This window comes from Paralichthys olivaceus, chromosome 9 (genome assembly GCF_024713975.1).
Source record: "Paralichthys olivaceus isolate ysfri-2021 chromosome 9, ASM2471397v2, whole genome shotgun sequence".
Lineage (NCBI taxonomy): Eukaryota > Metazoa > Chordata > Actinopteri > Pleuronectiformes > Paralichthyidae > Paralichthys > Paralichthys olivaceus.
This window is the reverse complement of record NC_091101.1, coordinates 11554614-11570537: the sequence shown is the minus strand read 5'-3', so window position 1 is coordinate 11570537 and position 15924 is coordinate 11554614. Positions and strand designations below refer to the sequence as shown.

At 41.0% G+C, this 15924-nt stretch overlaps 2 protein-coding genes across 2 annotated transcripts; one reads left to right on the top strand and one right to left on the bottom strand.

Annotated features, from left to right (window-relative positions):
• On the bottom strand, positions 1–6195 carry trim105 (tripartite motif containing 105). The gene is made up of 7 exons (XM_020081246.2): positions 6063–6195; positions 5301–5659; positions 3566–3661; positions 2052–2285; positions 1873–1886; positions 1630–1745; positions 1–1435 (listed from the first exon to the last, which is right to left on the bottom strand). The coding sequence occupies exons 2-7, from the start codon at positions 5601–5603 to the stop codon at positions 876–878; spliced, it is 1323 nt and encodes a 440-aa protein (XP_019936805.1). The 5' UTR covers positions 5604–5659; positions 6063–6195; the 3' UTR covers positions 1–875.
• A 3436-nt stretch (positions 6196–9631) lies between these two features.
• Positions 9632–15469, top strand: npy7r (neuropeptide Y receptor Y7). The gene is made up of 2 exons (XM_020080116.2): positions 9632–9793; positions 12864–15469. The coding sequence occupies exon 2, from the start codon at positions 12901–12903 to the stop codon at positions 14014–14016; it is 1116 nt and encodes a 371-aa protein (XP_019935675.1). The 5' UTR covers positions 9632–9793; positions 12864–12900; the 3' UTR covers positions 14017–15469.
• The last annotated feature ends 455 nt before the right edge of the window (positions 15470–15924 follow it).

The window sequence follows — 15924 nt, the reverse complement described above, 5'->3', positions numbered from 1 at the left end:
TTTATTTAAGAAAGAAAAAGTGATCCGGTTTATTATTTGTATCAGCACTTTTTTTTTTTTTACAATAACTGTTATGGGTCTTTGATCTTGTACATCATCGAGCATCTAACTGACATGACAACAATGCAAAATGTACTGTATGGACTGAATCCTGTCGCTCTCTCAGCCACTATAACTAATAAACAATCAAGTTCATGATACCACGCATTCTAGGCACATGTAATGTATATAAATGAATGTGCAATGACAGATCAACAGAAGCTCAATCAGCATAAGAACTCATAAAGTGCTATAAAGTTACATCAAGAAACATCTCAAATAAAAACACACTGAATTTTCATTTCATACTAATGTATAAATCAGGTTAAACTATTTTAATCAAACAGAATCTCAAAGTAAAATTCAATATGATTCTCTTATGATTTAACTCAAAGCTTTAAAAGAAACATTAGAAGTGAGCCGACAGACAGAAATAATCATCAAATATACATCTATAGCTGATCATTGGTTGAACAGTACTGAAATATAATTAGATGCATCTCAGCTTCACTACATTCAACCCAAATGATGGGGTGCTTTAATGTGTTTCTGCTGACCGCTCCGACCTTCTGGATGAACCTCTTTAGAATGACTACAGTAGAATGGAATTTTGTTTAAGTGGAGATTTTCATAACATTTCAAGGTCTTTAAGTTTTTTTTTGGATAGGAAATAGAAGAATCTGGTAATAACCAGTCATAACAGCAAGTACAATCTTCTTGGCACCGTAATGCAAACTATGGCAATAATGTCCTCAAATCACTGAGGGAGAACAGGCTTTAGTGAATTGACAGCTCTTACAAATTAAAAAGCTTGTGGTGAAATGATTGCGGCCATGTTAGCCGGACAGCGCAAGAGGCGGGTAGTGGAGGAGTTTGATAGGCTGAGGTTCCTGACTGCTGCCACTGATGCACGGGCTGAAGAAGGGGAACACTTTGCCCCTCGGCCCATTGGTGAACGAGTAGAGCAGACTCATATCGTCTGCATTGTAGAAGGACACCCTCCTCTCCTCGCAGTCCAAGAAAACACCGAGCCTCTGAGGGGACGACCCGAGCTGCAGCCTGGTCCAGGGCTGGGTGCCGGCGGAGTACTGGTTCCTGTTACGCAACCGCAGAGTCCAGTAGCCGCTTTCTGGACACAGCTTGATCCGCGAGTGTCTGTCCACAGCCTCCGAGGCCACGCCCAGGTCCCATTTGGATTTGGAGCCCACTTCTACCTCCCAGTAGTGGCGCCCTGAGTGGAAGCCCTGGGCAGCAAGAATATTAACACACTGGAGGAAGCGCTTGCTGTTGTCAGAGTGCCATGTCATGCCGTCACATTCGACCGCCACGGTTTTATCCCTGGAGACTCTGACGCTCGGGTGCGCCGTGTCCACATCAAACATCAGTGGGGACGGACCTTTGGGATGAAACAATTCATTAAACGACAATAGCGATGATTTTCTTATCACTGGAACAATGGTGTCATTACTGTCATTCTGTTAGCACTTTAACATCTTTATGTAATTTTTCCTTAATTACTCCCCTTCATGAGGCAGAACTGGTTCTCGGCTAAAATCTTTTCCCTGTGAAGCACATTAGAGGGGAAATTACCTGGCTTCAATGACTTGAATATCTTTCTCCATGTGATGTACTGTAAGGGGGCCATGTATTTGTTGCTGAAAGTGTTTGTATCGAACTCTGGGGCAGCATCCACCTGTGCACATGGTCTGTGGGGAAAAAACATACTTTTCAAACCATTTATTCTCTGCACAAAGGGAGTTAGAAATCAAATAAGCACATGGCAGGTAGAAAGTGCCGAAGGCAATCAGTCATAACACTAAAATGAACACTTACCTTAGCTTTGGGAGCTACAGCAGGAAATGAAAGAAAAATTGTGTTGAAAAAAGGATTGTTTCAAAGAAATCAAATTACATGACAGATTTAGATATGTTGAATTCATGGCTCGGCAGCTACTTTGAGAAAAACAAACTTTCATACTTATTTAGACTTTTTGTCCTAACTAAGGCCCTCACCTCGGTCAGTACGATGTTTTCAGTGGAAGCACTAGCCTGCTGCAGCACTCTCATGTTCTCCTCCAGCTCCCTCACGGTCAGTTTGACAGCCTCCAGGTGGCGCTGGACCTTTTCCAGCTCATCCTCCTGCTCCCTCCTCAACTGCTCCAGCATACACGACTCCTCATCGTCCAGTATCTGATGGAGAGCTCTGAATTCCGCTTTGACACGGACCTGCAGATCTGCTCCAAATCTCTGAAGGGAGGATTCAGTGATGTTAAAGCAAATAATTTTTTGTGCAGTGCTGTAATTTTTCCACAACCGCTTAGAAACTGCAAGGAGTTAGATAAGGTGCCAAGTGTTTTTTTTTTTTTTTTTTTTTTTACAAATCAGTGCGTGCATCCTCTCACTATCCACTTCAAATCTGTTTTGTTTGTTCGCAAGGAGGGTTCCTAATCTTAACAGCAGGGACTGACAATAAATCATAAACTCTGCAACAGTGAGGCTGCATTAATGCCGATTTACTGACCATGTGCGATGCCTGTGTTATGTTCCTAATGAAACAGGCTCTGTAAATGTTAGTTCCCTCCGACTACTCATATAAACATTTACTCATAAACTGCTTAAATTAAGACATTTAATATTGTCGTACAGACATTAACAACATAAAGATGATGTTTTATTTAAAATCAAATAAACCCATACTGGAAAATGGTGGATGACTAAATGTTATTGTATTTAAGCATATATTAACAGGGACTGTTGCAGAAACAGAGTATCTTGTATACATCAGCATTAAAAACAATAGAAAACCACCAGCAAGGCAGAATGGGAATATAATCAATTAATAATATTAAGATTTGAATACTGTTTTCTTTGCATTTATTTGGGAATAACCATGGTTATAATAAAAGCAGGAGGCTTCATTCAGGCGCTAGAGAAACTATGAATAAGATTGATGCTCCATCACGGAGAGGGAGTGAGGAGGGTTCGGTTTTAGAAACACCCAATTACTCCCACTTGAGAATACTTTTCTAAATAGAAACTAACAAGAAACAGATTGCAGCAAAGACATCAAAATGTTGAACAACGAGAGGAAGGATTTCCTGTCCATCATCTCATCACAGCGAGCACAGATAAACTCAAGCTCTTCATCATCCATCTGCCTTAAATAAATTAGCTATGGTTTTCTTTTGGTCCCCTCTCCTTGTACAATTTCATGTTTGAAAAATTGTGGGTGGTTTAACGCAACGGGTTTTTCTCCGAATGCAAATTTGACAGAATCATTATGATGTATGGATTTCCTTTGCATAACTGACACTAAAAGAGTCAAAGGTTAGAAAGGTATTCATGCACACAAGCACAAAACCAATATGTTTTACATATCAAAGCTCAAACTGTGACTTTCCACATCTGCAAACACAACTAAACATGCACAACGACGTATTGCAAACAGACATTAGACAGGAACATGTGCGTTCTTATCTGTTAAGTGCTGCCATCCCTCCAGTCTCCCTCCCGGAGGAGTGTTGTACCTTTATTGTTTCCATCTTGTCTCTTTCTCTGTGAATGCTGTTAATGTAGTCCTCCCTCCGCAAGCGGTGGCTCTCCAACGTCTCTTTCAGCTGTTTCTAGACAAGAATTATGTAAAAACAAATCAAACAATGGCAGATAAAATAAATAAATAATAAATATCAGTCAATAACTATAAAACAATGTAGTGTACATAACTATATATATAAAAATATGATAATACCTTAACAGAGATGTGTATATTGTTGTTGTGTTGAAAAGCAGAGGGGGGAGAGAGAAAGAGAGAGCAAGATAATGAGAGAGAGAGAGAGACAAAGAGACAGATAAGGAGGGGCTGAGTGAATCTATGCTCGCAACAGCACATTTTAATTTGGTTCATTATGATTATTATATTGGACCATCTAGGCAATTGAGGGAAACACTGCACTGCACTCTACAGACTGCAACTGAACAACAAGCAGCTCCAACTTTTTAGGGCCTGCTTGTCAATGCAGGACACCAAACAGTGAGTTTATTACTAAAATGTTGTGTAAAATTTTATTTGTGGGTTATTGTTTGTTTTTTGGATCGACCTGCACATAACAAGCGATGTTTTTGCTGGACAATGGGCACTGCAATATGTGTGTGGAAAAAATGATCAAGTTACACCATTGGCCGGCCAACCAAACTTTGATTTCTGATTTTACTATTTAAAAAAATGAATTGGCCCTAACAGTTTCTAAAATATTACCTGGAGGAGCTATATTTGTGAAGGAAAATGTCTGAATAGGCTGAACCGCACATTCAACGCACTTTAACCAGCCCCCACCCTCATAAAAAGTCTGTGTAATGTAGCCGAAGTGCAAACAGAAAATTACGTAATTTATATTTTACTTAGTGTCATACTGTCCCATAACATATACTATATGGTCCAGCCATGTGCTAAGTATTGACCTGGTCTTGTTTGTCAGAGCTTTTCCAAAAATCATAATCATAACCAAAAACCATAACCAAACAGGGAACAGTAGCCAATCAGAGGTAGGGGCTAATTAGGAGAGATATGGTGAACTTTAAAACAAATAACAACCCACTGAGGAAAAGGAGGACGAAACACCTGCCAGAAGAAAGTTCTGCATGAAATGGAGATTTGGCGATAACATAGTTGTGCAAGGTTGTCCAGTGATGAACAGTGATGCGAAGGCCGTAGTGAAGAGTATGCCAAAATCCAGTGACTACAGGAAGCAACTGTGTCCAACCAAGAAATGGCCTAACGCTGAAAAAATTGTTATTATCGATATATCTTGTTAATTATTAAACTTTCATGGTGCTTGTAAGTGGATTCTATTACCTTTGATCAGAGCCAGGCCAGGAGTTCCCTGTCTTTATGCTAAGCTAAGCAGCTGCTGGTTTCAGCCATGCATATAGTGAATGGTAATACATGAGTTTTATCAGTTTCACTCTGAAAATAACTGAGAGAGCACATTTCTGAAAACATCAAACTAATCCTTAAAAGAATAACTTTAAAGTTGAATAATGACTTATCTGTACATTTTGTAAACAACAGGTAAACCTAGCAAGAATTACTAGAATTACTAATGTGGGCGTGTCGAGTGAACTTTGTCCTGAGCAATTCAAGCGAGATATGTTTTGAGATAAGGGAAAAGGTATTTGTTTAAGATTACCACTCTCCAGGTGACCAAGAATAAAGTGGTGGACGGGTGCCAGCCGGATGATTCCGGTTTAGATGGGTGAACTCACCTCCAGGTTCTGTATGTAGGAGTGCGAGGTGGTGGCCCTGACCTTCTCCACCATGGCAGTGACCAGGTAGTTGGTCTGAAACTGCCTGCAGGTGAACACCTTGCGGCACTGCGGGCAGGTCACAGGCCCCTGGGTTCCCCTCCAGTACCTGGAGATGCAGGGTCTGCAGAAGTGGTGCATGCAGTCCAGCATGACGGGGTCACGGAACAAGTCGCAGCATATTGCACAGGTCAGATCCTCTCTCAGGCTGCCTTTGGTGGAAGGAGGAACAGCAGGAGGCGCAGCAGAAGCAGCAGTGGCCATGATGAGGGCTCCTTCCCTCTGCAGTGAGTCCAAACTGAGGAAATGAAAGCAAAAGCCTGGAGGAGGAGAGAAACACACAGTTGACACTTCACTACTTTACTTCACTACTGTAACATGAGCTGAACCACTGTGTGAGTCTGGATCCTACAGAGCAGCAGCCTCTGAGACAGACACAAAACAACAACAACAACAACAACAACAACAACAACAACAACAACAACAACAACAACAACAACAACAACAGCTCTCCACCCAAACCCTCGAGTCAAGTGTCACCAGCAGTTGAGAAGCAGGTGATCCATCATGGGACAGTGTTAGCTCGCTGTTTGTACAGGAGATGGTTTGTTTGCGACGTACAACAGCCTGTAAACAACCTTTTCAAAAACAGTAAACAAGCCAAAGTAAAAGGTAAACACCGAGACAACATTCAGCGCTAAGTTACCGCTTTAACAAACTCACGCTTCGTCAGTATTTCGGAGAGACGTCTCTCAGAGCCGGACTCTGCTCCTCCGGGCTGCTGTTGGGAACAACACGTACACGCGCACTGCGCATGCGTCCACCACAGCCCGCTCCTCTGATTGGTCAACGCGTCCCACAGCAAACAGCCGGATGTGCGATGAGAAAGACACTTTCATTATTATTATGAGATCATTTTCAAACGTGCAAACAATATGGAGCTAAAATCAGATGCTGAACAATAAATAGTAAAACATGATCATATGAATGTTAAAACTAAGCAGGTGCATCTATATACATACATGATAAGCAAGAGAAAAGATGGATATGAGACAAAAATATTGTATTACATAAGAGAGAAGGAAAGAAAACATGAAAGAAATCAAAACAGAAATACATAAATCATGAGTAAATAAAATTAATCATTTAATTAAAAAGACTAGGGCTTTTTTCTGAACCATTCTGCTATAAAGTTGAGTTATGTCCATTGCATTTTTCTTTTACATTAAATCTTATTTAAGTCTCACAGCAAACAGCAGGGTGATGAAGACACTTTTCAAACGTGCAAACAATGTGGCACCTAAATCAGATACTGAATAATAGATATATTTAATTAGTAAATAAAAGCTTTACAAAAAACAACCAGTACATCTATATTCATAAATGATAAGCAAGAGAAAAGGCAATGGAAGAAATCATAAATCAACGAAATAAATCATTATAAAGTTAAATTAAAACGACTACAACTGTGAAACACATTCAATCTATAGGTTTAACTCTCAGGTTTATAGGTTTGTGAACATAAGATTTCCCAAATACCAGAACGATATTAACCAGAACGTCATCTTTGCAATTATCCATGACGAGGCCATAAATTATGTCCTTTTGGGAAACTGATGCAAAAACATTTCCTACTTCAATGCACTTATCTTCTGTTTCATTTTGGGAAGGTCCTGCATTGAAACACATAATCTGCATCTCACAATATTATAATTCTGCAGAGCAACCTCAATGGCTTTGTGATTGGGCATTTTTCAATTGACTTAATTACATCTTAACACAAGCAGCCCAGCAGCCAGGATTTTGGGACTGGCAGGACTCCACTTCAATAAATATGGTTAACATTTAACAGAGAGTCACGACTTTAAGTCTCAAACCCTCAAAAGACTGAAAAATACATTTCCCATCATCAGATCTCCAGGTGCCCATCTTACAAACACACAGTTATTTGTAACTCACACTTTCTACAGCAAGCTGAGAGAGAAAAAAATGTTATTTATTTTTTCATTTATTATTTAAGATAATCCACCCCCATGGACTGATTCTTGCTGACAACTGATGATTTCAAGTTGTTACAACCCAACTTGTTTAGCAGAAACACTATTAAGCACCACAGGAAAACTATTTAACATTCAAGTTCATTTAATTGAACTCCTGTTTATATTTACATACAAATGGACATCAGAGGCTTGATGGGAGACAGAGGATTACGCCCTAGATCAATTTTTACTTTCCCAGATACATTGACCTGAGTAGAATAAAGGAAAAGCACAGCAGGAGGTATAATTGGAGCATCACACGCAAAATAATCCGATTTGCACTCTTCACAGACTCGCCATCCTTTCAACTCAATGTTTTTAATCGTTAAAGGCTTGTCTTTGAATAGACAGCAGTCTCTACCTGTCAAGTTTGGCCTCATCTGAGCAACACTGAGAGAGAAAGGGAAATGGCGGAGGTGTCATTGGGATGTGTGTGTTCGTGCGTCCTCCTCTCCCACATTCAATAATTCACACAGCCCACAAGAGACAGGCACAACAACCCCAGTGTACACACACCGTCTCTGATCATGTATAGGATTAGTGGCACCAGTGCTCTCAGAGGAGCTGGACTGAGGCAGTGAACAGATTGAGAACAGTGGACTGTTCAAACAGGATCCCCAGCCATATGGAGGGGAGTCACAGCTCACTCAATATAGGTGCATGCAGATATGAGCCCAGGTAAACTGATAATGCTGCTTTGGGACCTGTTGCAGATTTGTTGTTTGTGGCCATGACAGAAATCCTTTACCAGTGATGCATGTGGACTGACAAACTTGACTGCAGAGTGACCCAGTGCGTGTGGGGGGGAAGGAGAACAGCCCTCATAATTGAAAGAATAAATTGAGGCGGAGGAGCAGCCTGCCCTAATCAATAAGTTGAATCTCTGTTGTTGAGTCAATCTCCAATCATTGAATTATTGAATACCACAAAGAGCATTGGAGAATCTCGTGTTGCTCCTTCAACAATAAATCTCAGCTGGGACGATGAGAGCCGACTCTTAGCAGCTCCAGGGAAATATAGAAACAACGCTCAGGAGAAAACACCTCTGGTGATCCTCACTCGCAGAAGGTAGGGATGGTTTTCAACTCGGCTTATGCTCCTTTATCTACTTTGTCTTCTTTCAAGTGGCATCTGTTTTCAAGTCCTTTCCTAAATTCTTTAATGACATTCTTAATTTGTCTCTGTGCCACAGGTCTGATAAGCTGAACTCTTTTCAAACAGAGTCATGGGAGCTGCAAGTATGTGACTCAGTTCCATCACTCTAAATCCAAGTTATTTCAAGATAAACGTTTTCAAGGTGGGTTGAGTTTTATTTTAATTTCAAGCATAGAAAATGTTCTTCACTGTAAATTCAATATATTGCAGATGTACATATATATACACAAGTTTATCAACATACAAAAACAGCCATGAGACGTAACCTGAAGACTCCATCTTTTCATACACTGCTCCAAGCATTTCCATGAAAAGAAAGTCGGCACAAGCCAGTCAACAGTAAAACATCATGTGTTTAATGTCATTTAGGTAAAAGATTCTCTCTGAATACTAAAATGTTGATTGAAATCCATACAATTCAACAACAGTTCTTCTTTCATCATCTTGGCACTAAAATACTGCCTTTGCACGTGTCTATTGCTCCAACTAAAAATAACAATATGCACTCAGCAGAAACTTAAATCTCTTTTAGGAAGTCATGGGAGCTCACAAAAATGAGCTTGTGTGAGGGATTTGTGTGTTCATTGTCTCTGAGGCATATCAGCTAAATCTGACAGTAGGTTTTATGCGTTAACCAACAATTGCATGTTGCACAACAATGTGAAATTGTGTCACATGCAGCACAGTGTTGTGCCAGCCCACTCTTTATCTGATTGCAGAAATTAGATCAGTTGAGACAGTGAAATGATGGAGCCTGGAATAAAGCAATATGATGATGTGTTGTTTACAACCCATGATTGTTCCAAAGTTCATTTGCAATTGTTCTCATAAAGAAAAGGGGAGAAATAACAGGGAAGAAGCCTTCAAGGAAGGATAAACATAAACACATATCAAAATATAAAATGTAATAAACTTAGTGACGTGTTGAGCTACTCAAACTGCATTTTTTACGTGTTTCTTTGCTGAATAATGGAGTGGAATAGAGATAACACACATGCAGAACAAAAATGTGGATCCATAGAGCGCATCCATTGCGCACATCTCCCACGGACAGACCCTGCCTGGCGCTGCTGGTGTAGACGCTCACAGACTCACACTGAGTCGTACAGACCCGCAGCCTCAGGAACGCACGGTCGAGCCACAAGATGCGCACTGTGTGCTGCCACAGCTTGGGAGGAGCTTCGGGATTTTCCCACCTCAATGTCTCACGCCAGTCTCGACTGAAGACGCGCATGCGAAAGGAGATATAGAGGGGAAAAGGTGAGTCCATTAATATGTAGATTTCGACTTTAAGTGCTTATTGCGAGATTAGTTTGATGGCAGAAATGCTTAAAGGTATTAATGTCTCTGTTCCTCTGTGACAGTGTAACCTGTAGTTACTGAAACTACATGTGCGTAATTTGGATACGAGGAAAAACCATTTGAAAAGGATCATGGAAAACATTATTTGCCACAGCAGAGTGTTGGCGTTGTTTGCGCACCTGTCTGCGCGGCTGAATAAGCTTTGATGGCTCAAGTGGAGATATTGATTGCGCACTTTTTAGTGAGTTACACAAATGGCGACAAATTACGCACGAACGAAGCATCAATGAGCGTTTGATTGGGAGTGAGGCAGCTCATCATAATCTGACGACGGTGCATGGAGATGATTAGAATCCGGTTTTAGCTTCTTTCTGCTCCAGCAGGTGTATTCTTCATATCACACAAGCCCGCCTCAAGTGCAGGATTACCATCTCTGATCAGAGGAACCGGGCGCCTTCACAAATTACTGATCCTTTGTAAAGTGCACATGACGCCTGCAGTCTGTTGGTAAATCCATGCAGCGGGTCCGTGCGTGGCTGTGCGTTCTCTGGTGACAGGGGGTTACAGGCAGCCTGTACATGTTCACGCTTTTTACTTTATTGGCAGTGTAATAATGTTTGTATGAGCTCGTTTTTAAGGGCTCCTGGTGTGTGTGTTTGTGTGTGTGTGTGTGAGTGTGTGTTTGTTTGTGTGTGTGTGTGTGAGTGTGTGTGTGTGTGTGTGTTGTGTACTTAAATCTTAAGGAACCAAAAGCCTTAATTAATGTTTTTAATTCCACAGACACAAACACAGCATGAATACATACATACATATGCACACTACGCACACACATATACACTACATACCACACACATATACTCCACACGCGAGCGCGCGCGCACACACACACACACACACACACACAAACATATACACCACACGTACACTTACACGCACGCATGCACACTTGTCGCCTCGACTATTTGTTGCCTGAATCCAGTTACTGATGCATACAAGAAAATAAAGCAACACAATCATGCCACAAAACAGCATTTACTCTCCATTTTATTGATAACTTCAATATTTTTTTCCATCAGCTTTCATTATAACACATTTTTGAAAAAAAGCAATTGCAGCAGTAAACTGCAGTCAGTTCAGAGATCTGCAGAGAAACCGTCTACAGGAACAGACCCAGGCCGACAAAGTGTGTCTGTCACCAAAGCAATGGCCTCTCATTAAATGTTCTCCTGTTTGTGTCAAAACAGAAGGACTTGAGTGTTAGCCGCAAAAATATCCAAATTGGATTTTGGGCCATAGGCACACAAAGTAGCTACAACAGTGTCCCATTTATATTCCTCTAACTCGTCCACCTTCATCATCAAATTAGATTCTGGATTTGTTGAAAAGCCATTTGCTGGGTCTAATATCATTAAATGTAATTAGCATTAATCTGCTCTGTTAGAATCTCAACTATTATTCAAAGGTCAACTTTGACATTAAGTTTTTGTATGTGTGACAAGACACTCTATATTCTTCAAGAGCACTCAGCCTTGCACAGGTAAATTGACAGGAGAGACAAGATAATGAGTAAAAGAAACTATACATGGAGAAAATGACTTTTCAAAAATAGACATTGTTGTGTAACATGGGCCAGTGCCGGTCTCTCTCTCTCTCTCTGTCAGAAATAAGGCTTACCTCACAATATTCCATTTATGAAATGGCTGCGTGCATGTGTGAGCAGTCTACAGCTCTAATGATGAATTTTTGAACTGACTCACTCCCCCCAGCCTTTGTCATGGCACAGGTGTTCATATTTCTTGAGAGCGCTGCTCTCGGCCGCCAAATGAATGCATGTACCTCAGCCCCAGGCGTGCTATATTAATATGAATATCTCAAGGTTAGAAATATGGTCTGGAACAAGTGTATAGAGCAAAAGCTGTTTTTTTATATTGATTATCATCTAACTGAAATGTATATTCCATTTTCTTCATTTCTTCCTTAATGCCATCTTGTGCGATTGTTGTAATTACATAGAGAACTCTCTTCTCTTCCAAACAGCACTGTGTCATTGCTCTCAAGTTAATTACTACATGACTTTAATAACAGTGTGTCCTTTACAATGCAAACTGCCCTTTTTCAGATGATATGAGGAGAATAATGAAATAGTTGTGTATCACTTCTGTTTAATCCGGTTTCATTAGAAGTTGGATTTAGTCAAAGCTCTTGCAGTTCATTTAGTGCTTGTGAGGGGAAAAAGACCCTGAAAATAAACAATATGGTTTTAGGTACTATTCCAATATTGTCTAGTTAGTTTTGAATGATGGAGGATAATGTAAGAGAAGGTTGTACATTAAATAAAAACCCTGAGCAGGGTCAACCACCAGAGAGCCCCAGGGTTTAGTAAAGTATTTGTGCAAACACAGTTAATCTTTGGCAATGGGAAGCCAGTGAGAGATTGTGTCCCTCATGACATGAACTGCACTCATAACTCGGACTGGTTGCTTTTGATACATATTTAGATGTGGGCGGATCATGAAGCACATGATTTGCTCTTCTGGTGAAGACAAGCGACAGATGGCAGCGACATGACAATGCAGATCGGGGGTGAAAATAAGGGTTCCGTTTGGCAGGGGTCCTTCTGTGTGAAGTTTGCATTTTCTACCTGTGTCTCTGTGGGTTTTTCTCCTGGTGCTCGGACTTCCTTTCTCGATCCAAACACGATTGGTGTTAGGGAGAACCTAAATTGACTATAAATTGATTGTAGGTGTGAATGTGAGTGTGAATGGTTGTTTATCTCTGTATGTCGGCCTTGCGATACACTGCTGACCTGTCCAGGGTGTACCCTGCTTCTCGCAAAATGTCCGCTGAGATTGGCTACAGCACCCCCTGCGACACTCAAAAAGTACAAGTGGTATAGATAAATAAAAATAAATAAATAAACAGCTTCAAACTTTTATTATTTTTCAGAACGACTACCATTTCTTGTATGAACAATATTCTTCCTGGTCTGTCTCAAACAGTGATTTTATTTCATGTGTTCTCTCTTCAGGAGCCAGCACGGCCTCGACCTGGCATCTTCCACTAAAATGAGTCCCCAAGACTCATCCAACAACACAGAGGATGAAGGAGAAGCTGGTAGTGATGCCTTTATTCTGTTTAACGACAGCATGGGTTTACACCCACCTGGTTTCCACAGTGACATCACCAAGCACCTTGGAGTTCAGATCACGTTGATAATGGCATACTCCCTCATCATTCTGCTGGGGCTGCTGGGCAACTCTCTCGTCATCTACATGATCATTCGCTACAGAACCATGCGAACAGTGACCAACTTCTTCATCGCCAACCTGGCCCTGGCCGACTTGTTAGTGGACACTCTGTGCTTGCCCTTCACTCTGGTCTACACTCTGTTAGATGAGTGGAAGTTTGGGGCCGTGCTGTGCCACATGGTACCCTTTGCCCAGGCCCTGAGTGTGCATGTCTCCATCCTTACGATGACCGTCATCGCTCTGGAACGTTACCGCTGTATCGTTTTCCACCTCGGTCGACGCCTCACGTGGAACTCCAGCTTCCTCATCATGGCGATCACCTGGACTACGTCTGCCATCCTGGCAGCGCCCTTGGCCATCTTCAGAGAGTACCGCAACGAAGAGATACCTTCCATCAACCTGCGCATCGATGTCTGCTCGGAGAAGTGGCCCCACGAGACCAGCAGGGGTGGAGTCATCTACAGCCTCTCGGTGCTGCTCCTGCAGTACATTATTCCTTTAGCCATCATTAGCTATGCCTACATCTGCATCTGGGTCAAGCTGAAGAATCACATCAGCCCATCCAGCCGCAACGACAGCATCAACCGCCGCAAAAAGACCACCAAGATGTTGGCGCTTGTAGTGGTGGTGTTTGCTTTCTGCTGGCTGCCGTTCCATGTGTTCCAGCTGGCCAGCGATCTGGACCTGGTGCTTCGGTTTAAGGAGTACAAACTGATATACACGGTGTTCCATATCGTGGCAATGTGTTCAACTTTTACCAACCCTCTACTGTACGGGTGGATGAATAAAAACTACCGGAATGGCTTCCTCATGGTCTTTCGCTGTGAGGATAAGCCAGAGTCTTTCCACCCCGAGGGCTCACTAAGGACCCGCTCCATACGAGGCCTGACTCTCAATGGTCGTAATGGTGGGCACCCTCCCACCGCTGTATGAGTTTAACATAACTTATTTTTTTTAAAGCCAGTAGGATATGATTGAACACACTGAACACACCTCTCCTTTGTGGTGCATGTGGTTCAGAAGTAACATTTTGACTTGAATTGATCCTGAGTATCCTTGTCACTGAAGAGGGCTCAAAGCTTTGTGTGTAAATCTCGTTATGTAAGACTATTGTTTACTTTGTGAGTGGTACTTGTGAAAATACATTTGTTGAACCTGTTCAAATATATGTGGAAGATGTTTGCTAAGGTGTTAAGTAACTTGGTACAATGTAAAATGTGTTCTGTTGGTTGCTCGTGTCCAATTTATTATGCTCAGCTGCATACCCTGCGTAAGCTGAGGCTATTGATGTTTCATATTTCACACTTTTTTTGTCAGCTGCTCAAAACATTTGGATGAATTTAAATTGAATTAATGAATCCATTTTGGATTAACTGCCGATGTGCAATATTTAATCCTCATCCAAGTTACCAGTGGCTGACACTGCTGATTTTTCTCGCCAACCAGGAAGTTAATTGTGTTCACAACCAGCTGCTCCTGATCAGACGGAGCAGTGGGAGTCTCTGTACAGATAAATGGGATTGGAAGCTGCTGAACCGTGCGAAGCGACAGCAACAAGTTCTTGATGTCTTTAATAGTGAATGGGGGGTGGCTGCTTTGAGGGTATGTAAAAAAAAAAAGAGGGGACTTGGAAGAAGTGAAAACCTGTTCTGGATTTATTTCACCCATAAAGTGTCCTTTGTTCGTGGTCTTTGAATGAGAAAACAAATGACCATTCATTTGACGTTCAGGCATTAAGAAGCTCTGTTCCGTGCCTCCATGTGAAATAAACAGACATAGGCTTCAAATGAAGTCAGATTGTGGCATTAAAGCATTTTACAAAAAGGTGTGAACCACTTACAGCCTTTACTAACACTACTCAAAACTCTTGGGGGTAGTTAGTGCATGTGCTGCGGTGCATGTAGCCTGCAGACTGAAGGTAATGTACACTCAAAAAATGCAGTGAATTGATATGTATTTCAACTACATATTACATTTCCATGTATCTTTATAGTATCAATAAAAAGGGTCATATTTAAAAAATAGCGCTGTGATTAAATTAAATTAAACTTACACATAAATATATACATTAAACACACAACTTTCACTTTTCACTCTGAAGTGATTTGATTTATTTACACTAATTCAACATGACAGAAAACACGTCATTAAATGAGACCCTTTACATTGAAATTATGTAATAAAGGTACATGGAAATTTAATATTTAAGCGAAAACACATAAAGTCACAGTTTTAGGGAGAATTATTTTTGTTGAGTGAAAAATAATGTGACAGCTGTAAAATTCTATAGATTGTCTAAATCGAGGAAAAATAGATCATAGCATTTTTTCTACTTCACATAAACTTTCAGCCAACATCCAATAAATGATTTAATGAAGCAGACAAATGTTGCCTGCATGTGCTGTGTGATTCATTTTTCAACAGAGAAAATAAATAGAAAAATATTGCATTGCTGGTTTCTTCTCGACACCCACATTATTGATTTCACGGCTTAGCCTATATTCCCCTGTGTGCTTTGGATTATAATAAAAACTGCAAGCCTTTTATTGGGACCATACCAGCAGACCACAACATTAAGTTTGGACCCATTAGGCATTACGGCTGATGTGTGAAGATTGTTGCTGCAGACAAGAGATGGTTTCAGGGCTGATTTAGTTGTGCAGGATAAATGTTCCATCTGTTTTCCACCACATTGTGCTTAAGGGGTGCATGTCCAAAAATAGCAAGGCGAGGGCAGATTAGCCATGATTATGCTAATGTTGTGAAGGGAAATATTAGGTTTCCTGGGTGATGTTCTTTTGTTGGAGCCTTACAGATGCAGTCATTATTTGTTTCTACATT

Coding starts and splice junctions, on each gene's coding strand:
- trim105 (XM_020081246.2), bottom strand. CDS start 5,603: ATGGCCACTGCTGCTTCTGCTGCGCCTCCTGCTGTTCCTCCTTCCACC. Junction 3,662..5,300: donor CCTACATACAGAACCTGGAG/GTGAGTTCACCC, acceptor ATTCTTGTCTAG/AAACAGCTGAAAGAGACGTT. Junction 2,286..3,565: donor ACAAGATGGAAACAATAAAG/GTACAACACTCC, acceptor TCCTCCCTTCAG/AGATTTGGAGCAGATCTGCA.
- npy7r (XM_020080116.2), top strand. CDS start 12,901: ATGAGTCCCCAAGACTCATCCAACAACACAGAGGATGAAGGAGAAGCT.